The following is a 19,681-nucleotide window of genomic DNA, read 5'->3' as shown; positions in this document are numbered from 1 at the left end:
ACTTATGTCTTTACTTCTATCATCCATCTCACAATCCCTCCCTCATCCTTCCTCCTTCTCTATAGCTGACTCCTCAGACACCGGTTCATTTACTGAACGCCAGCCAGTCGCACCGCCACACCCAGCCAGCGCAAGCATCGGTTCTGCTCCCATTGCAACGCATTTGCTAGTCAGCTGGCCGTATCTGCTTTAGCGCGGTGAGATCTTCGACGTCATCGTCAGAAAGCCTCCTATAACTCAACTGCAGCGGCTCCTTCCGTTCGCACAACGCATTCGATAAGCAGCAGCTTCGACTCTCACCAGCTGCATAGCCTTTAATCAGTGCGACAGCATCGAACCCGGAATGCCCAATCCACTTCCACCACCGCCTTTCCCTTGAACAGCACCCACCGCATCATCGCACCAACCTAGCGGAAGTGGTCCTCCTATTACACTGCGACCATTCGCAAAGCGCGCATAGCCGGGAACAGCCATCATGTCTGGCAGAGAGGCTTCTAGCGCCTCGAGGCGCCAGCCGTCCGATCATCGAGATGAACGTAGAGCTTCCGGAGTAGGCTCGTCCTCCCGCTCTTCGAGTCGACATGCCTCCCGTCCCGGCTCGGTGCATCGCGGTAAAGAATCCACCAAGCAGCCCGTTCGCATCGGGCAGTACATCTTGCAACAGACCCTGGGTGCTGGCTCTTTTGGCAAAGTCAAGCTGGCAACGCACGCTCTTACAGGTCACCGCGTTGCCATGAAGATCATCAACCGTCGCAAGATCTCGAGCCTCGACATGGGTGGGCGAGTCAAGCGTGAGATCCAATACCTCAAGCTGCTGCGCCATCCGCACATTATCAAGCTGTACGAGGTCATCACCACGCCCACTGACATTATCATGGTGATCGAATATGCTGGCGGCGAGCTGTTCCAGTATATTGTCGACCGCGGCCGCATGCCTGAACAGGAAGCGAGGCGTTTCTTTCAGCAGGTCATTTGTGCCATGGAATATTGCCATCGACACAAGATTGTGCATCGCGACCTCAAGCCAGAGAATCTGCTGCTCGACGAGTACCTCAACGTCAAGATTGGCGACTTTGGCCTGTCCAACATCATGACCGACGGCGACTTCCTCAAGACAAGCTGCGGCAGTCCCAACTATGCTGCGCCCGAGGTCATCTCGGGCAGATTGTATGCTGGACCCGAGATCGACATCTGGTCGTGTGGTGTGATTCTGTACGTCATGCTGTGCGGCAGGCTGCCGTTTGACGACGAATACATTCCGACGCTGTTCAAAAAGATCAACAACGGCATCTATACACTTCCCAGCTACCTTTCGCAAGAGGCGAGGCATTTGCTCAGCCAAATGCTCATCGTCGATCCAGTCAAGCGAATCACGATTCAAGAAATCAGGCAGCATCCGTGGTTCAACGTCGATCTGCCGGCGTATCTCCGACCTCTACCTCCCACACCAGCAGCAGAGAACCGAGGCTTTAACTTTGGCATGACGGCTTCGCCTGCCGACACGGGCTCACCTGCGGATGTCACGTCGCCAGCCACCTCGAGCTCGGCAGCCAACAGTGGTGCGTCTTCGCAGACCTCGGCACCCTCCAGTCGACCAGGCAGTCAGCCGATTGTGACGGGCGATCTCGGCGTGATCGAGGATGAGCTTGTGGACGAGCTGGTGGGCAAGATGGCTGGGTTCAACCGGGATGAGTTGATGCACCATCTCACCGAGCCCGGTGACAATCAGGTCAAGGTTGCGTATCAGCTGGTTCGTGATCATCGACGTATGCTGCAGATCCATCATATGGAGGACGCGCACGGCATGGAGACGTTCCTGGCACAGAGTCCGCCTGCGTGGAACGAAGGGCTGGAAGGGTTCATGGGTCGTTCGACGAGCATCAAGCGCAAGAACCGCATCAAGGACGTTGTTGCAGCGGCGCCGGTCAACAAGGAGCCAGTGCCGCCTTTACCAGCGTCAGCACAATCGCATGCACAATCACAAGCAGCGTGCGAGGACGAGGGCGACTCTTTCATGACGGACGCTGCAGATCCGGAACCTTCGGATGATGGTAACGACACTCTAGCGAGCGACGAAGATGAAGTGCTGACGGACGAGGATGGCCACCTGACGGATGTGGAAGACACGTCGGGCGAGCGGATTGTGCGGATTGCGGTGCTCGAGACGTCGCTTCCAGGATATTTAAGAACCAGAGAGGCGGAGAGGCTGGCGACGCCCTCGGCGGAAAAAACGTCTTGGCCGTCGTGTACGCCCATCTCATCTCCTGGTGTTTCCGGTGCCCCGACGCCGGCGCTTGCACCGCCAGTGACGGCGCAGATGCATAAGAAGCCGCGCTCGCGATGGCACTTTGGCATTCGATCACGCAGCCCGCCGATGGAAATCATGCTCGAGCTCTACCGCACGCTGCAGTCGTTAGGGATGGAGTGGAGGGCCAAGCCAGTCGGCAGGCCGGCCAAGGGGTCAAAGGCGACGGCGGAGGGCGAGGCGGGAGACGAAGCATCAGGAGGGGAAGAAGGCAAGGAGAAAGGAGAGAACGCTGGCGGGAGTGGCTCTGCTGGCAGCAAGAGCGAGGAGCTGTTCTTCTTGGAGACCCGGTGGAAGGTGGGCCATGTGCTGGTGCGCATGGATCTGCAATTGTACCATGTGGATGCGACCAACTACTTGGTCGACTTCCGCAACGTCGGGTACAGTAAGATGGAGCCCAGTGGCAGCGGCGCTAGCTCTGACTCTGGCTCGGTGGATGGAGATGCGGGGGACAAGGCAGGCGAAGGAGCGGACGTGGAAGTTAGCAAGCTAGAGGCGGCGTTTGACAAGGCGATGAGCGAGACGCAGCAAGCGATGCAGCACGGATTCCATGGTGGTCAGCACAGGTTTGATGGCACGAGGATCAAGCCCAGCTTGGCTCCAGCTGTACCGGCGGGGAGGAAAGAGGTCAACAGTCCGTTTTTGTTCTTGGAATGTGCGACGCGCTTGATTGTCGAGCTTGCTGGTGGGGCCTAGCGACTCGAACCACACTGTATTCTGTTCGGTCCTGTAGCATTCATTGTTGTCTGGCAATCAATCTCTGTTCGAGGAAGCGTTGCCGGGAGCGAGCGAATCGTGAGAAGCTGGAGTTCTGTGAATTGAGCGTGAACCGTGCGTGCGTGTGTTCACATGGCAAATGACCGACGCATGTGGGTGAGTTGAGTTTTGAAATTTGGAATTCAGATCGACCGCGGTTGGCCAGTCGAAGCTGCTGCCAGGGTCAAAGGGCACACAAATTTACCGAGAATGCCAAGACTCGTCATTTTCAAGCTTCGAAGCGCTGCGAAGCTGATATTGCAGGCAGACACACTGCCTTGACACCGACATGCCTTAGCTCCGAGAGAAAGAAAAGAGTAAAAATAGCTGTTACAGAGCCATGTCACAATGTCACAGTGTACCGCAACGTGTGACGTCGGCTGCCCTAAAGAAAAAGAGACCGCGATTGCTTTGAAATGAAAGCAAGCACAGCCTCTGAGGAAGAGGACGAAGCGGACGACAGCCTTGCTTTCTGCCCTCCATCATCGTCATCCGCTCACCATCCGCAAGATTGCTAGACAGAATGCCGGCCAACGAACGAACCCCCCTGGTGTCGTCCAACAACAACAACGACAATGGATTGCCCAGCCACAATGGCCGAGGCGGCTCGCACCACTCGGAACCCAACATTGTGACCTCGCTCTACTGGATCCTGACGAGCTCATGGATCAACGTCTTCCTCGTCTTTGTGCCGCTGGGCATCGTCGCCGAACACGCGCACTGGCCTGCCATCTGGATCTTCTCGCTCAATTTCCTCGCCATCATCCCGCTCGCCAAGATCCTGGGTGATGCAACGGAACAAGTCTCGCTGCGACTGGGCCAGACGCTGGGTGGTCTGCTCAATGCGACGTTCGGAAATGCGGTGGAGCTGATTGTGGGTATTGCTGCGCTGTTGCAGGGCCAGCTGCGCATCGTCCAGACCAGCCTCATCGGTTCGATCCTGAGCAACATCCTGCTGGTGCTCGGCATGAGCTTTGTGGCCGGTGGACTGTTCAGGAGCGAAAACACGTTCCAGCAGACCGCCGCGCAGGCTTCTGGGTCTATCATGACGCTGGGCTGCATCACGCTTGCCATCCCCGCCGCGTACCACATGTCGATCAAGTCCAGCACCATGCTCGCCGGCAACATGGAGAAGCTTGCCGAGCTCAACGCACCCATCGTCCACGGCGAAGAGGACAAATCGGGTCTGCTGTTTATCTCGAGAGGAACGTCGTTGATCCTCGTGGGCATCTACGTGCTGTACCTGTTCTTCCAGCTCAAGTCGCACGCATTCCTGTACGAAGCCGAGGAGGAGGACGACGACGAAGAGGAGGACGACGACGAAGAGGAGGAAGCTAAGATGTCGCCGCTCGCCGCCATGATCGCGCTGGGCGGCGTGACGGTGCTCACCGCATTCAACGCCGACTACCTCGTCGGCGCCATCGACGAGGTCGCCAACGAATACCACATCCCCAAGGCGTTTATCGGCACCATCCTGCTGCCCATCGTCGGCAACATGGCCGAGCACCTTACCGCTGTCTGGATGGCCAGCAAGGGCAAGATGGAGATCAGTCTCGGCATCGCCATCGGCTCGAGCATCCAGATTAGTGTGGGCATGATCCCTATCCTCGTGCTCGTGGGTTGGGCGGTCAAGCAGCCGCTGACGCTGTACTTTGAGACGTTCGAGACCGTCATCCTCGTCGCCGCCGTGTTTTTGGTCAACACGCTGGTGCAGGATGGAAAGAGCAACTACATGGAGGGCGCCATGCTGTGCAGTTTGTATGTCGTTGCCGCGCTCAGCTTCTGGGTTTCGCCTGAGGTGTAAAGCGGGTGCGCGCGAGCCGAGATTGTATATAGTCTGTTCGAGGTATCACCTTTGTTTTTTTCTTGGCTCATAACACTCTCATTTGACAATGCCAAGAAGATCGGCAGACGCGCAGGGACACAGACACAAAGCACCTGTGTGACGTTCGAATGTGCATGACTCTGTGGTCGTGAGGATTTGAATTTTGTTGGTGCACAGGCACTGCTTTTAGTGAGTGGTGGTGCGTTGCGGTGCATGAGGAGGTGTGTGTCGTAGCACGACGTACAGGAGCGTCAAAAGTGGGAGGGGAGGACGGTCGACGCGCGCAAGATAAAACGACGGCTTACTTGTTAGCGGTTCTTGTGCTCGGGCGTGTTGGGAGGAGCCTGGGTGCCCGGTCTGCCATCGATGCCGGCGCCCGTCCACAGGCGCGGGGCGACGTCGTTGTTGGCCAGCACGACGCGCGCGCGCCGCGAGCCCACGCCGCCCAGCCTGTCGCGTAGCTGCTGCTGTCGGGCCGCATCGTTGATCGCGTGGTTCACGGCGTTGTCGACGTACACCTCGGCGTCCCGGTACGTGCGCACGGGCAGGTGCCGTGCAGCTTGCTCGGCCTCGGTGCGTGCGAGCGACTCGACCGTGTTTGCGCCCGAAGCTCGCGCGCTGAGCAGCCGCAGCAGGTCGATCGTTCCCGGCTCAGGCTCCGGCACCGGTGCCGAGGTGGTGATGGGCAGCGTGGTGAGCAAGAGTATCATCAGCACGAGGAGAGACGTAATGCGCAGCGTGGGCAGCAGGTTGAAGCCAGATGGTGAAGTCGACAGGACGGTGCGCAGGTGCATGGTCGGTGCTCGACGTGCGCCCGGGGTTCGAGGTGAAGACGGCATCTATGGTCAAAGGTCCAACTTAGCGAACTCTGTCCGACGAGAGCAAAAGACGATGCGGGATGCCGAAAAGAAGAACCCAGCAGCTGTCCTGTATATATATATACCTTTGCGATCTCAGTAACGTCGCGGCGCCCTAGCCTGCCGAGCTCCCGCTGAGACTCCCGAAAGAAAACAGGAGCCAAGTGAACGTCGTTGTTGTCACGCGACCGGACAACCCTCCACGCCTCGCTGGTGGCTGCTCCTCGAAAAACGCCTCTCGGTGCCCGTCTCTTCGAGTAACTCCATCCCGGCTGGAGCGCTGCGAATGCCGTGTGTCCTGCAGGCTTGTCCGAGAAGTGAAAAAGAGAAAATGGCGAGCGGAGGAGGCGAGCAAAGGCCTTGTGTGACAAAAGCCGAACTCGACCGTCGATTTGTACGTGTGATGCAGCCACCGCGAGCTTCCCAGGCTTTTGTCTCGCTCCGGCGAAACTGCGGTCACACACTCGCTCCTTGGCATTCTTTGACAAGATTGCGACTCTGGAGGTGCACAAGGAAGGGCGTTGGCGATGCTTGGCGATGCGGCGCGCGAAGCAGGTCTCACTTGCGTTTCCATTCCACAGCACATGGGCTCCCTTTCGAAGGTGTGAGACCATCCCTCTTCCGTTTCCCTCTGCACTCGTCCGGCCTAGCAGATTCCTTCATGCACAGAATGAACAGTTGAAATCGGAGTGGGGCAAACCGACTTTGAGCAGAGGGCTGGGCCAAGGAGAAATGAAAGTCACGCTGCACTGCTTCCTTCATTTTATGCTTGCACACACATACTGTATGCAAAAGAGCGCGCTTTGCTTGCACGGACGGCTGTCGAGTCTGCGTTGCGCAGACAGGCCCACACAACCACTCACAGCAATGCTTACTGGTGTCTGCTGCTGCTGCTGCTGCTGCTGCTTTGTGTGTCAGGTGGTGTTGCTGCGGCGGTTCGACCGGTTCTCGGGCCGCAAGGTCTCCGGTTCGAAGAGATGAGCGAGGGATCGGGCCGAAGAGAGAGAGCGAAACGACCACCGTTGTGAGTGTGACTGTCAGAGTTCGTATTCACGCTTTTTCCATTCTTGCCAGGCGATCAACCCTCGAAAGTACGTCGTACCTTTGACACAGTAGACGCTGTAACATCACACTTTCATGCAGACAACCCCACCCACATTTTCAAGTGAAGTGAGACCAACTCCCTCTACTCTACGGCATCTCATCGCCAAGCCTGCCATCTGTCACAAGCCAATCATCGCGCATCGTTCGACCTAAGCCACGCACTTACCTCTACACGCGCTCGCTTCTTCCGTCGGGCGAGATCCTGGAGCACGTCTCGTGTGGCTGTGGGAAGTTAAGGCGCTCACTGGCTGGACCGGACATGTCGGATGTTGCCCGTGTGCTTGCGTGCGCGTTTGGTGTGGGCGGGGCTGGGAAGAACGGATGGTCCACATGAATATGGGCCGCGTGGGATGCAGCCACGATCGCGCCATGTGAAATAGCACGTTGGAACGAGGCGTGGACCAAGGTTTGGGCTTACGCACGGGCAGAGGTAGCGTGTGGCTGCGCACAGAATTCCGACGCCCCCGACGCCCCCGATGCCCGAAGCCGGTCTGAGGGGAGCATGAGAGGGATGGAGAGGGGAGTGCATCGTGTGGCTGAGAAGGATGAGCTAAGAAAGGTGTGCATTTCGTTGGGTGTTCGGAGATCTTTCACTTGAGTGTTAGGACGGGCCACTGGGAAACAGCACCGACATAGCCAAGGTAGCCGAATCATTCGCTCATGCTGTCAACCTTAGTTCGGGTTGTAACGGACAACTCTTGCTGCTCTTGAAACGGCTGAACTATTGAACTCTGTATTAAGCCAAAGGCTGTGAAGCGAAAGCAGCAAACTAACATCTATCCGACGAGTGATGATACCTATCGCCATCGACCCACGACAAGAACACGTCGCGCTCAGCAGCCAGAGAGCAGATCTGCTCCTCTCAAAACCTTGGCTTCCTCTGCAGTGCACTTTGCAGCTTTTGCGAAAAGTACTCCGTCGCCGTGTGCAGCAAGTCCGGGTCGTCGGTATACACCAACTGGGGCTCCTCCGTTGCTCGCCCCATGCTGTCCACGTACGATTGGCCATCCAGAGCCTTAACAGCATTTTCGAGCTCCCACCGCAACTCGTTGCCGACCTTCAGTAGATCTCTACTCTCCAACTCCGCCAGCCTCGAAGCAGGGTAGGGTCCATAATGCAGGAAGTCCCAAGGGGTGCCCAGGGGCACGTGCAGACCGGGGTCGCTCTGCGGTCCGAACCGGTAGCCCGCGCGCCGAAGCGCGTTGATCGCGGTCAAGTGCTCCCTCTGCGCCTCCCAGTGTTCCGGGTGGGTCAGCTTGAGAAAGTGCATCTCCATGTCCTTCTGCCGGAGTTGGCGCTCGAGAGGGTGCTGCTGGTGGATCTCCGACTGCCGCGCGACCTGTGCGCTGTGCAAATCGTGGTAGCGGCGCGCAAAGCTGACGCGAAGCGCGGTCAGGCTGCTCGGCAGCTCGGAACGTTCGGATTCGACCTCCTCAGGCAGTGTGGAAGAGCCGGTCGCAAGCTTAGCAGCGGGCTGAGACGGTGTGGCGCTCAAGGCGGCTGGGTGTTTACTGTTGGCAGCGGTTCTAGGCGGTGAGGTGCCTGACAGCGGTGGTATGGCATACGCGATCCCCAGAATCAAGAGGAGCAGGGTCAGCGTCGAGCATGGTAGCACCTTCATCCTTGAAAGACTCTCGCGACAAGGCTCTTGAAAGCCTGAGCTGGTAAGACGGATAGCTATAATACAAGTGCAGAGCAGGCAAGCTTTAGGCTTTGAGCAACGCTCCTTATAGCCAGAGCGCCTGGAAGCACACTCGACACTAAGTTCGGGAAACAAACGAGCTTGAGCCAGAGTCCTGTTGGAAGGCGCACAACCCCACCTCGATCATGCTTGCTTCTGCAATTGCTTCCTCTTCCCGCTGAGCAATTTCATACTCTGTGTCTGTCGTCAACAAGGTTCGCTGCTCTCTTTAGCGTCCAAAATTTTTTAGTGCTACCGAGTGAAACGTTTGCTGGTTCCCCACCACAATCTCATCTCAAGCGTGCTCGTTACTCGCACACCTTTGCGTACCCACTCATCAGCGCAGCAATGATGCACAAACATGCAGTATTGATCGCCGTTTCTATATGATGGTAATGCAGGGTATCATCAATAACGCTAGCTCGCAGCCAGCGGTCCAACCCGAACGGTCTCCCTCTGCATCCTCGCCTTCTCCTTCTCGCCCTGTCTCCAGACCTTGTTGGACTTCTTCACCCTCTCCTTCCACCTGCCCTTTGCGCCATGCATCAGCCTCGTCAAAATCACCGAGGCCTGACCCTTTGTCAGCTCCGAAGCCGAAGTCAGCGGGTTTCTTTTCCCCTTTTCTTTTGCCTCTGCGGGTGGCTCGGCAGTGGCGGAGGTGGGTTTGGACAGGCCAAGACGTTTCTCGACCAGCCTGCGTTGCGAGTCGGTTGCGCGAGTAGCCCGCCAGGGCGCTCGACGGTTGAGCATCGCAAACAGCTGTGGCGAGTTGCGGAGGACATGTTTTTGGACGTAGACGTCCGAGCCGCGCACAGCTTGTTCGAGCGATGGTGCATACAGAACGTGGCGCGGTCGGCGGTAGGGTGATCCGCCACCGGCCCACCTGGTGCGACCGCGTGAGCCTGCTGACGGGACAGCTCGACCAGACGCTGCGGCTGCTTCGTCCGCGTCCGCGTTGGAAGGCGTGAACCATGCAGTCCATTCAGGGTTTTCCTGAGCTCCGGCTTGATCGGGAGCTGGTTCAGAGTTGCGCTCGACAGTGACAAAGCCGTAGCGCGGTACATCGAGGATGTACGTCTGGCCGCCGCAGTCGACCCATGCGTTGGGAGACATGGTCTCGACGACAGTGGAGCGCGATAGCATGGCTTGTTGCAGCTGATATGGATCGTCGTAGTCGATGTAGGTGATCTTGGTCGGATCTGCGAGCGAGACTTCGAATGGGTCTTGGCTCCCCTTCTCGTCTGTCAAGGAATTGAACTGCTCGGCCTCGTGCGCTCTTTCCAACAAGCCTTCGGCGGATTCGTCTTCGATGATATCCTCCGCATCAAGACCAAACAGCGTCGGTGTGCACACGACACCCTTCTCGATGTCCCCAACAATGTCGAGCACCAGGCAATCTTTCTTGCCCGTCTTCGGCGACAATCGCAACCCGCGCCCGATCATCTGCGAGAACAAGTTCCTCGACCGCGTCGGTCTCGCCAGCAACACACAGTCGATCGCAGGCACATCGGCGCCCTCGGTGAGGATGGCACAGTTGACAAGCACGGGGTAGACGCCGTTGCGGAAGTCGTCCAACAGCTGTCTGCGTTCGGGCATGGGTGTGCCACCATGCAGATACCGTGCGTCGATGCCTGCTGTGCGGAAAGTGTGTGTGAGGTCCTGGACGTGCTGGATGTTGACGGCGAAGATCAGAGTGGAGCGGCGACGCGTGTGCGCACGGTCAATCCAAGCTTTGAGGATGATCTTGTTGACCACTTCTGTGTTGACGACGGCGGCTAGGGAGGAGGTGGCAAAGTCCGAGTTGAGGTTCGAGATCTTGACCGAGGCAAGATCGATGTCGGCCTTGATCGAGGTGAAGCGGATGGGACAAAGCCATTTCTCGCCGATCATTTCGAGGAAGTCCTTGTGGAACACGATGCGATCAAACACCTTTCCCAGCGCCAACCCGTCGTGCCTGCTGAACGTGGCCGAGAAGCCGATGACGGGGACCCTTGCGATGCTGCTATCTTGAAGCTCTTCCGGACTTGTTCCAATCTGTGTATCGAAATGCGAAAGCACTTTGAGATACGAAGGAGCAGCAGCATGATGCGCCTCGTCCACAACCACCGCCTTGAAGTCGTCCGGATCAAACTTGTCGAGCCTCTGCTGGCTCCGATTAAGCGTCTGGTACGTCGCGACCGTCACATCGGCCAGTCCGGAAGCTTTGTACTTGGAACCCTGCTCAATCTCTACGGACTTGTCTGGGAACATCGTAGTGACCGCGTTTGCGGCTTGTAGAGCGAGTTCGATCGAGTTGACAATGATGAGGACACGCTCGCCGCCCGTGGTTGGTCGATGCGGGATTCGGTCGATGAGATGAGTGAATATGGTGGTCTTGCCACTGCCCGTGGGTGAAGATACGCCGATGCGAGTGACTCCGCTTTCGAGGGCGGCTAGACAGTCCTGAATGCATTCCTCCTGGTAAGGGCGGAGCGAGAATGGGGAGTCGGAGGTGTCTATCGACGCAACCGACGGCTGTTCTACAGACTGAACCGATGCTGAGCTTGTCAGAAGTCGTACTGGTGGTGCCTTGAGGTTGAAGCAGTGGTGTGGTTTTATCCCCCTTCTGACTTGGCCCGACGAGATGGCTCTTGCAAAGGGCACTGGCGAGGACGTCCCGACAAGGCTCAACGCACTGCTGCACACTCGCTGCTGCAGCAGCGGCAGTAGCCTCACCATCTCGCGCGCTAAGCTCGGAATCGAGCCGATGCCAGGCTTGCAGAGTGTCAATGTGTAGTCGGACCTTCCGATGCGGATGGATGTGACACTGAGCGGAAAGCTTTGCAGCTGCAGCTGCACATTTTCCCTCCACTTTTCGTATTCCGCTCTCCGCCTAAAAATATTCGCGGAAGTCGGCCTGCAGAGACGCGCGCTGTCTGTCGCGTTGATGGCGGTAAAGAACAACACTTGGACGCTTGCTGACTTGCTAGCTGTTCTGTCACACCATCACGCCACAACGTGACCCATCGTCCCACCGCAAAAATCACCCCCGCAGAACGTATCCCGACCGTCGCGACATTCAGCAGCATCAGGTTGCGATCATACTCACAATGGAGGGGACCTCCTTCTACGACATGGCAGAGCTCCTTCGCCAAGCAGCTCTCCAAGAAGCCGCGTCGCGCGCCAAAACACGTTCTCCGCTCAATGCTCTCACCGATTCCACAACCACCACAGCTGGATCCTCATCAAAGATCTCAGAAGCAGCAGAAGGCGAAGCAGACGAGCTTCTTGCCGTATACGAAGACGAGAAGGCCAAAAACGATGTTTTGGCCAAAACGGTTGATAAGGTGAGCACCCGGGCCGAAGTCAACAGCATTACTGCAGCCTCGGCGTACTGACAGACCAAATTTTGGTTGCGCCCACAGAGATTGGAAGCGCTAGCAAACGTAAAGGGAAGCAAAGCGCAGGACGCAAGGAACGACGAGCAACAGCGACTAGAGCTCGAGTGGCAGCAGCTCGAATTCGCGATCCAGGCGCTCGAGGACGAAAAGCGACGCGCGCCGCCACTCGAGTCGTCGGCAGTGCTCGACGTGCGCACACGCGCTGAGCTGTACGATGTCAACCTGCAGTACGCCTCTGCGCTCGAGACGCTCAAGGCCGAGCTGGCGTCGGAACGCGATGCGCTGCTCCGCGAGAAGCAGCTGCAGTCAGATCTCGAGATTGTGACGACAGGATTGACAAAGCGCTTGGCGCAGCTGCAGAGGAAGCGTCGACAGGACTTGACCAGCGAATCGGCGATAAGGTATGTGTTTTGTTTCTAGCCTTGAGCGTGCGTTGCATTGTATACTGATCGTTGCATGGTATTTGTGTCGTGGGATAGGGAGCTCAACCGCAAATTCAAACGCGAGGAACAACGCTTCAAAGAGCTGCTCGCCCAACTCATCGAGATGGGCAATGCGTTATTTGGCGCTGACAACCGCAAGGTGGTCACGCTGCGTCATTATCTGGACGAGTTCATGAACCAGGCGTGGGACAAGCCGCTGGATCCATGGGTCAGTTCAACACGCCTGGCGCTGCGCAGGACGGGCGGTGAAGTGGACGATGCCATGATCGAGCTCTTCATCCGAGCCAACATCATCGTTGCGCATCCCAAGGACAGTAGGCGTTGGAGGCTTGTTGCTTTTCACAAGGCCACGAGGACTTCGTCGTAGCTGTAAGGCGGTTCTTTTTTGTATTATAAGTGTGAGGGAGGGGGAGTTCCAGATATACCCAGTTCACATGGACACAGTGTTGGGCGGCGACCGAGTTTGTGTGCGCCAGTGTGAGGGCGAGTGAATTGGTGGAGCGACGATTCCATCGCTCTGCAAGCATCGACCCAAGTTAAAACACTTCTTTCTGCTCGCTGACAGTCAAGCGAGCCAGCAGTCGTCGCTTCCTACCCGACCCCTTACCCGGCCTACGCTCGCCATGAACCGAAAATCACACTAACAGCTTTACAGCCGGATGATCCCTCAAGCGAGCTTGACCAACCGAGGACAGAAACAGAACACTTTTGCTACCCTCGCTTGTGACTTTTTCGAACGTCCATCCTGATCTAAGGGCCACGTGCAAGCACGGTGGACTTCTTCTCGCCACGAGCTCTTTTCCTCCACGAGGGCCTTCACCTTTACAACCGAATCAAACACACGCGACAGTCGATAACACAGGCCAAAACCCCAACTCCACGTCGTCTCAAAGAACTTCACTGTTCCCCTCGACTCGGGCAGCTCAAGAGCATTCGCTGCGCTTCACATCTACAAGAGGAGGCAATGCTCGATCCGACTGGCGGGACGAAAGCAGCGCAACAATGCATTGTACACGATTTACAAGAGATGGGACATTTGGGCCGCCGACAAGCGAGGAGCAATGTACGAGAGAGAGAGGACAGACACATCCAAGGAAGAACAGCAAGCGCGCACGTTTCGACGCTGTACGAACGATGATGAAGCTGTCGGTCGGAGAACGGCGCGTCTGCGAGTGATTATTACTGAGTCAAAAGAGAACGAGATGGAGAGAGAGAAAAGAAGAGGTAGGTATATCTGCGGAAAGAAGCGTTCCATCGTTGTTCTAATTAGAGAAAAGGCGGTTCCAATGCGTCTAGGGAAGATTCGAGGCGTGAGGAGATGCACTTTTCAAGATTCCGACACCTCGAGCTTGTTAGCACGAGGTGCATAGCCAGTAGGGTGGTGGTTCCAGTAGCCAGCACTGCGGTCTACCGAGGGATCACCGTAAGGCGCAGGAGCCTGGGTAGAGTCGTGCTCCTGCTTGGTGGGCCAGCCGTAGCCATCCGAATGCGTTGCAACCTGGTGCGTCTCGGGATGCGTCTCCCCGTGCGGTCCAGGCGCAAAGGGCGAAGGGTTGGACCAGGTGCTGTCCGTGGCCGACGAGTGCGTCGCCACCGACGCAGGCTGACTGGCAAATGGCATCGAAAAAGTCACACCGCCATTGCTGCCGTTCGAATCGGCGCGGTGATCAAGTCCGCCCATGGTGCCGTAGTAGGCATCGGCTGCACCGAGGTGGCCGTTAGTCTGCTGGTCCCCACCGATCTGGGCGAGCGCAGGAGCGAGACCGTTGACACTCTTTTCCGAGCCGCTGGCGTCGATCGAGCCCGCGGAACGCTCCTTCTTGGTCGACTTCTTCTTCTGCGGGTTCTCGTCGTAGTGGCAGTCACGCTTGCCGATGCGGCATTGCTTGCAGGGCGTGCCGTCCTGACTGCACTTGACTTTCCTCTTTCGACAGACGAGGCATCCGGTTCGGCTACGCTTGAACTTGGCTCTGCGAGCGGGACCTGGACCGCCCGGAATATCACCCTCAAGCATCATACCTGCACCGAGATGCGGGGCCATGCCATAACCCATGGCGGCAACAGCATGCGCAGCGGTGCCGGGAGCGCCGTATGCGTTACCGTACGCGCGTCCGCTGGCAGCAGAGCTGCTCATCGAACGGTAGCGCTGAGGCGACATGGCGGACATTGCATTGGCGTCGTAACCGTACCCAGGCTGCAGGCCCGAGTTGGCGCCATAGGCCATGCGACTGTGGTCGTAGCCCTGAGGAGGCGCTGCCGAGACGGAAGCGTGGCGGCCGTGAATGCTGTTGGACGAGTTGGCACCCCATGGCCAGTGACGACCCGAAGAGCCAGGCACCTGATAGTCAGCAGAGACCATCCCAGACTTGCCCAGCTGAGGCTGTGTGCGAATGGCGCGCTCATCGAGCGAGAAGCGGCGCGCGTCTGCGGCCTGACCCTGCGCATAGCGTACCTGCGCATGCAAGGGCGGCGACTGGTCGTAAAAGTGGCTGGCAGTCGAACCGCTGTCGATGCTGCTGCCCAGGCCAACCTGATCAAATTGGCCGTTGAGCGAGTAGATGGAGGCGTGTCGACTTGCGGTCAAGCCGGGAGAAGAAGGTGCCCATCCGCCGGTCACGTCGTGCGGTGATGAGATGGATGAAATGGAGTCCTGGCGGTGGTGCGGTAGACCGATGTTAGGGGCGTGCGAAAAGCTTCCTCGATAGCCTGCTTTTCGGAACGAAACGGGGCGTGGACAGCAACGAAATGAAGTCGAAAGGGGAAGTCAGTCCAAACCAATTCTCGTCACCCAGTCAAGTCGTGGCGCTTTCAAGCGGCAAGTCGAGTGTATGCTTACTAGACATGGGCGAGTGTCCCTCTGCTATGGCACCAGGCTGTGGATGCGATGCAACTGTGCCTGTGGCGTATGGGTCGGTGGAGGAGGTATGCGTTGGTTCAAAGGGACGCGGTGCACGAGGTTCGTGAGATTCTGCGCCAAACACTTGCGCAGATCGATCCGGCAAGGCGCCGTAATGCGCAGGGTAGCTGGTCTGCTCCATGTACGTGCTGTGCGCAATGAGCGAGAGTGCGGCAAAAAGTCAATGTCAGCGCTTGTCCCATTCCCGTTGAAGCGCGGAAAACGCAGGAAGCGATTCAACGATGAGCTGTGCGCAGCTCTGCCTCCAACTGTATGTCCCGCAGACACGGCGCGCGGATAGGAAGCGGGTGTTGAACTTACTTTGCGCTCAGTGTCGAGGTATGATCCTGCCGAGTCTGAAGCGGGGGTAATCCGATCGTTTTGACAACTGGTCACAAAACAAATTGATCTGTAGAAGAGGTCACTGCGTGATTGTTAAGGCTGTTCCGGGAATGGTGGTCGTGGATCTGTGGCGGCGTGGCCTGGACACCGATAGAAGGCGAGTCAAGACTGCGAGTAGCGATTCGAAGCGAGCAAGCAAACAGGGCGTGTCGCAAAGGGCCGAGATTAAAAGGTTCCGAGAGAGAAGGGTGGCGAGGTGATGGTCGGGAAGTGAGGCGATGCATCCACGGCGTACGAGGGTTGATGGAAGGTGGGAACCAAAGACTGCCCGCAGCTGTAAACCAAGCTGTCAATGTAGACCAGAGGAGGGCAAAGACGAAGCGAAGTGTCTGTGTGTTATCCGGGGGCAAGCGGAGGAGGCAGAGCAAAAGCGAAGCAAAGCGAGGCAAAGCGTGGGCGAGGCGAGGCAGAGGCGAGGGGCGGCAAGGCGGGAGAGAAGAGTGTGCAGGAGCAGGTGAACCATGCAACACAGATAGTGAGAAGGAGAGGAGAGAGAGAGAGGGATAGGCGGTCGTCAGGCGGAGGATGAAACTGCACTGGAGGAGAGAGTGAAGAGCGAGCGTGCGTGTGAGTGTGAGTTCCCCCGACAAAGCGGTGACGTTGGAGAGAGAAAGAGAGGGGGAGTGAGAGAGTGTGCCAGAGGGCTAAGCGGCATAGACACTCTTCTGAACGAGATCTCAGAACGAGCTAGCGATGCAGCTCTGTCTGTCTACCTGGTAAAAGACCAAGACCAGAGAAGAAGAGGCCGCACAGGCATGATGCAGGATAGTGAGTTGCACTCCGTGCTTTGACAGCTCGTCGCCAGCGTAGCGAGGGCAGATCGCAAGGAAGCGGGAGCGGGAGCAGCAGCAAAAGCCCAAGAAAGAGCAATTGACTTTATTTTTGGTTTTGTGCTGAAAGTCCATGTTTGGGTTGCTGCGCTCGCTCACTCATACCCTGCTGACTTGCCATTCTTGGCCAGCGGCAGCAACGTAAGGTGCAGTCCCCAGCGGACTCGTTCCATTTTGGGGACATGGCGCGGCACGGTACCGGTCAGGCGGCACAACCATGAGAAGCCACCAAGGAAGCGCAGAGTGAGAGCGGGGCATTCATCCAAGATTGAAACGGTCGAAGCAGCGGGAAGCCGAAGCCATCCGTGTTTAATAAATTGTGAGAGAGAATGTCGCCCACAGCGACTCCGTAGGCACTCCGTGAGCACGGGCGGAACCAAAATTCTTTCTACTGTATCCACATCAAATTGGATCACGATGCCGCAACGCGCAGCAAAAAGCGAGTGGACACTGCCAAGGTCAACGAATGGCCTGTGCAAGAAAGAGAACGTCTGCTGCATAGAGTACAGTCCCCTTTTTGATTTTTTTTTATATCTTTCTTGTTTCAAAAACAGTTCTCAAATTCCAACGGAGACGATGGGTCATCCATCGCCCTTTCCACGTTCAAGATTCGAAACGAGAGATCCGCCTATGCTCGCCGACGGCTCCGCGACAAATGGAAGGCTCTGCCTGCACTTGAGCTAGCGACGAACTAGGCGTGAGCAAGCGTCGACTTGCATTGCCTGTCCACTAACCCTGTCCAGCGACGTTCGTTCCAGCGAAGAAAAGTTCAGAGAAGTGAAGAAAAAATCAGTGCAGACGGGCGATGCAGTCGTGCATGGCGCAGCGTTCCAGATCTGCATTGCTGGCCACCCGACGCAAGAGCGAATGACAGAGCGCTTGAGTCAAATCTTCCCGTAGTCCTTCAGCCTGACCTAACAAAAAATGGCCATTGCATGCTCATGCGTGGACACGAATTTCGTGGACTCGAATGTGATCTATTTTTTGGACCTCGGCTAGTGCTACTCCGCAGCTGTGGGCGTCTCCCAGCATTCAGACCCCGACTCACGCTTGGGTGTTCGTTCTGGCTTTTAAATGAATTATCTTTTTTTTCCCCTTTTTTTTGACTTTATTGTTTCAATTTAGCTTTGCGGACACGCTGAGCCATCCCGCCCTTTGCCAACTTGCTCACACCCACAGTCACTGCTGCGGATTCGCACCGCGGAGCTTCGTTTGCTCTTCCCACAATGACTGACGGAGTAGGAGCAACATGCTCTCGAGGTTGACGCTCCGCCTGTTCAAATGTGGTCATCACTGCTGGGTTTTGACGAAACGGGGCAGATGCCGAATTGAGATTGATATCGTTATTGGTCACGTTGCAGAGCCTCGTTCGAAGCATTTTCGAGCGACTGCAAGTGTGGCGGAAGATTGAATTTTGCGTGTTTGCCCGTTCGCTCGCTCGGTTCCGACGCCGAGCGGATTGCCTTTCTCCATCATCACCCTGTCTCACTTTGAGTTTGCTTTGGTGCTTTCTCGATTGCATCGATAGCGGGCGGTGGGATACTGACGCTTCCGCTTCTGAGCCTGCGTCGGGAACGGCGGCCGGAATGGACCAACATAATTTCCATTCCCGCATGGTCTTCCGATATCAGGATGTCGTGCTCACTTTGACAGATAGGCTTAATCAGCTCAGCTAGCGACAAAGCCCCCAGAGGCGAGACGATAGGCAGGGGTGGTGGCGGCGGAGATGGGAAACGATCTGCAGGTTAGGGGCTGAGAATATCAAGCGGCTATGCTGCTTGAGCGATATGGTCTCAACGTCACCAGCAGCAGCGGCCTCTCGACACGATCAGCAGGGGACAGGAGGGCGTCAAGAGATTTCAACACCAGACGGCCAACACCGATACAGAAGACTGTTTGTGATTCAAAGTCCGCGCGCAACCACACAGCCTTTCACGCAAATGTCGAATGTAACGCCCATGCTCGGCCTCTGTCGTACTTCATCCTTTTCTCTTGCCAGTCAGTCTTGCGTGAGGAGTGCCAGAAACGGGAGAATTCCGAGACGCCAGGAGTGTCTGCCTCGTCTCCACGCGATCAAGATGCGCCTTGCCATTGCTGCTGCAGCCGCTGCTGCCCGCCAGCCTCACGCTAATTAGATCGATACGCACACCAAGCATGCCGCCGAGATGAACGAGCAACCTCCTCTTGTGTGCCATGCGACTGGGATCATGCGCGTTCCGTTGCCGATGCCTGCCCGAGTTGGTCGCTGCTGGTTGAAAACGGCATGGGCGGGCGGGTCAGGCGACCAATTTCCTGCTCAGACTCACACCCCTGGCCGCTGTCTGATGCTGCAGATGCCAATGCCGAAAAAATAACTCTAAAAAGCCCAAGCGCGGACCGGCGAAAAAATCGCAGCTCAAATGCCGCAGGAATTGAGAAGCTCTCTGCAAAAGCCGTCATCTCCTTTCTGGTTTTTGGTTTTCTCTTGACCGCTGCGTGCCAATTTGCTTTGGTCGGAGTTGAAATTTGCAAAAGCTGGCGACTGATGTGATGCACAAGCCACCTCTTCCTGACGTTGCTGGCACGTCGAGGTTGAGATGTCGTCGGGTGTGCCATCCGTGAGTCCAGGAAGGCGCTGCTTGCTATGACCTTATCCCCATGAACAAGCCTGAGCATGTCACGCTCCCACCCGCTCCCTGTCACCTGCTGTCAATGCATGTGAGTCTGCTACTCGGCGCCACCTTCGAGCAAGAGCCGACGTACTCATATGGTAGCCTTTGCCCAACGAACCCGTGTTTTCCGCTATGCCAACATTGCACAACAGCTGAGTCAAATGCAAGATAGCCGACAAGAAGCAGGTCGGCATACCCTTCCGAGAGAAGAGACCCTATGGCGAGGCTGGTGAGTACAAGGTTGTTTATCAGCGAATGTCCTCCTTTCTCTCGCCCTGTCTCTCTTCTACCCGAACCGAAGCACGAAAGCCTATGTCTGAGGACACCGGAGCCGAGTGCTACCGGAACCGAGTGCTGATCCATGGCAACTGGCTTGATGCCTGGCAAGACTGCCACCATCGAAGCGAGGATCAGGGCAGAGCCAGGGAGGCTTACTCGGGTTTCTCTCTTACCAAAAAGGGAGATTGGAGAGACGATTAGTTCGGGATTCTCGACAGTATCTCTATCTGGCTCCTACCGCTTTCAAACAAAGTGTAGAAGTTTGCTCTTTT

General features: G+C 56.9%; 7 protein-coding genes across 7 annotated transcripts; 3 read left to right on the top strand and 4 right to left on the bottom strand.

Annotated features, from left to right (window-relative positions):
- Positions 1-475: 475 nt before the first annotated feature.
- On the top strand, positions 476-3,001 carry EX895_003219 (uncharacterized protein; the record flags this gene model as incomplete). The annotated part of the gene is made up of 1 exon (XM_029883817.1): positions 476-3,001. The coding sequence occupies one exon, from the start codon at positions 476-478 to the stop codon at positions 2,999-3,001; it is 2,526 nt and encodes an 841-aa protein (XP_029739623.1).
- A 583-nt stretch (positions 3,002-3,584) lies between these two features.
- EX895_003218 (uncharacterized protein) lies at positions 3,585-4,865 on the top strand (the record flags this gene model as incomplete). Its single annotated transcript, XM_029883816.1, has 1 exon — positions 3,585-4,865. One exon carries the CDS (start codon positions 3,585-3,587, stop codon positions 4,863-4,865), a length of 1,281 nt encoding a protein of 426 aa, XP_029739622.1.
- A 329-nt stretch (positions 4,866-5,194) lies between these two features.
- On the bottom strand, positions 5,195-5,725 carry EX895_003217 (uncharacterized protein; the record flags this gene model as incomplete). The annotated part of the gene is made up of 1 exon (XM_029883815.1): positions 5,195-5,725. The coding sequence occupies one exon, from the start codon at positions 5,723-5,725 to the stop codon at positions 5,195-5,197; it is 531 nt and encodes a 176-aa protein (XP_029739621.1).
- A 1,984-nt stretch (positions 5,726-7,709) lies between these two features.
- On the bottom strand, positions 7,710-8,468 carry EX895_003216 (uncharacterized protein; the record flags this gene model as incomplete). The annotated part of the gene is made up of 1 exon (XM_029883814.1): positions 7,710-8,468. One exon carries the CDS (start codon positions 8,466-8,468, stop codon positions 7,710-7,712), a length of 759 nt encoding a protein of 252 aa, XP_029739620.1.
- A 477-nt stretch (positions 8,469-8,945) lies between these two features.
- On the bottom strand, positions 8,946-10,778 carry EX895_003215 (uncharacterized protein; the record flags this gene model as incomplete). The annotated part of the gene is made up of 1 exon (XM_029883813.1): positions 8,946-10,778. The coding sequence occupies one exon, from the start codon at positions 10,776-10,778 to the stop codon at positions 8,946-8,948; it is 1,833 nt and encodes a 610-aa protein (XP_029739619.1).
- An 839-nt stretch (positions 10,779-11,617) lies between these two features.
- EX895_003214 (uncharacterized protein) lies at positions 11,618-12,718 on the top strand (the record flags this gene model as incomplete). Its single annotated transcript, XM_029883812.1, has 3 exons — positions 11,618-11,854; positions 11,933-12,309; positions 12,388-12,718. 3 exons carry the CDS (start codon positions 11,618-11,620, stop codon positions 12,716-12,718), a joined length of 945 nt encoding a protein of 314 aa, XP_029739618.1.
- A 960-nt stretch (positions 12,719-13,678) lies between these two features.
- EX895_003213 (uncharacterized protein) lies at positions 13,679-15,389 on the bottom strand (the record flags this gene model as incomplete). The annotated part of the gene is made up of 2 exons (XM_029883811.1): positions 13,679-15,057; positions 15,188-15,389. 2 exons carry the CDS (start codon positions 15,387-15,389, stop codon positions 13,679-13,681), a joined length of 1,581 nt encoding a protein of 526 aa, XP_029739617.1.
- Positions 15,390-19,681: the final 4,292 nt, after the last annotated feature.

Source organism: Sporisorium graminicola, chromosome SGRAM_20, assembly GCF_005498985.1.
Source record: "Sporisorium graminicola strain CBS 10092 chromosome SGRAM_20, whole genome shotgun sequence".
Classification (NCBI taxonomy): domain Eukaryota; kingdom Fungi; phylum Basidiomycota; class Ustilaginomycetes; order Ustilaginales; family Ustilaginaceae; genus Sporisorium; species Sporisorium graminicola.
Note: the sequence above shows the minus strand (reverse complement) of the source record. Positions and strands in the feature narration are given on the sequence as shown.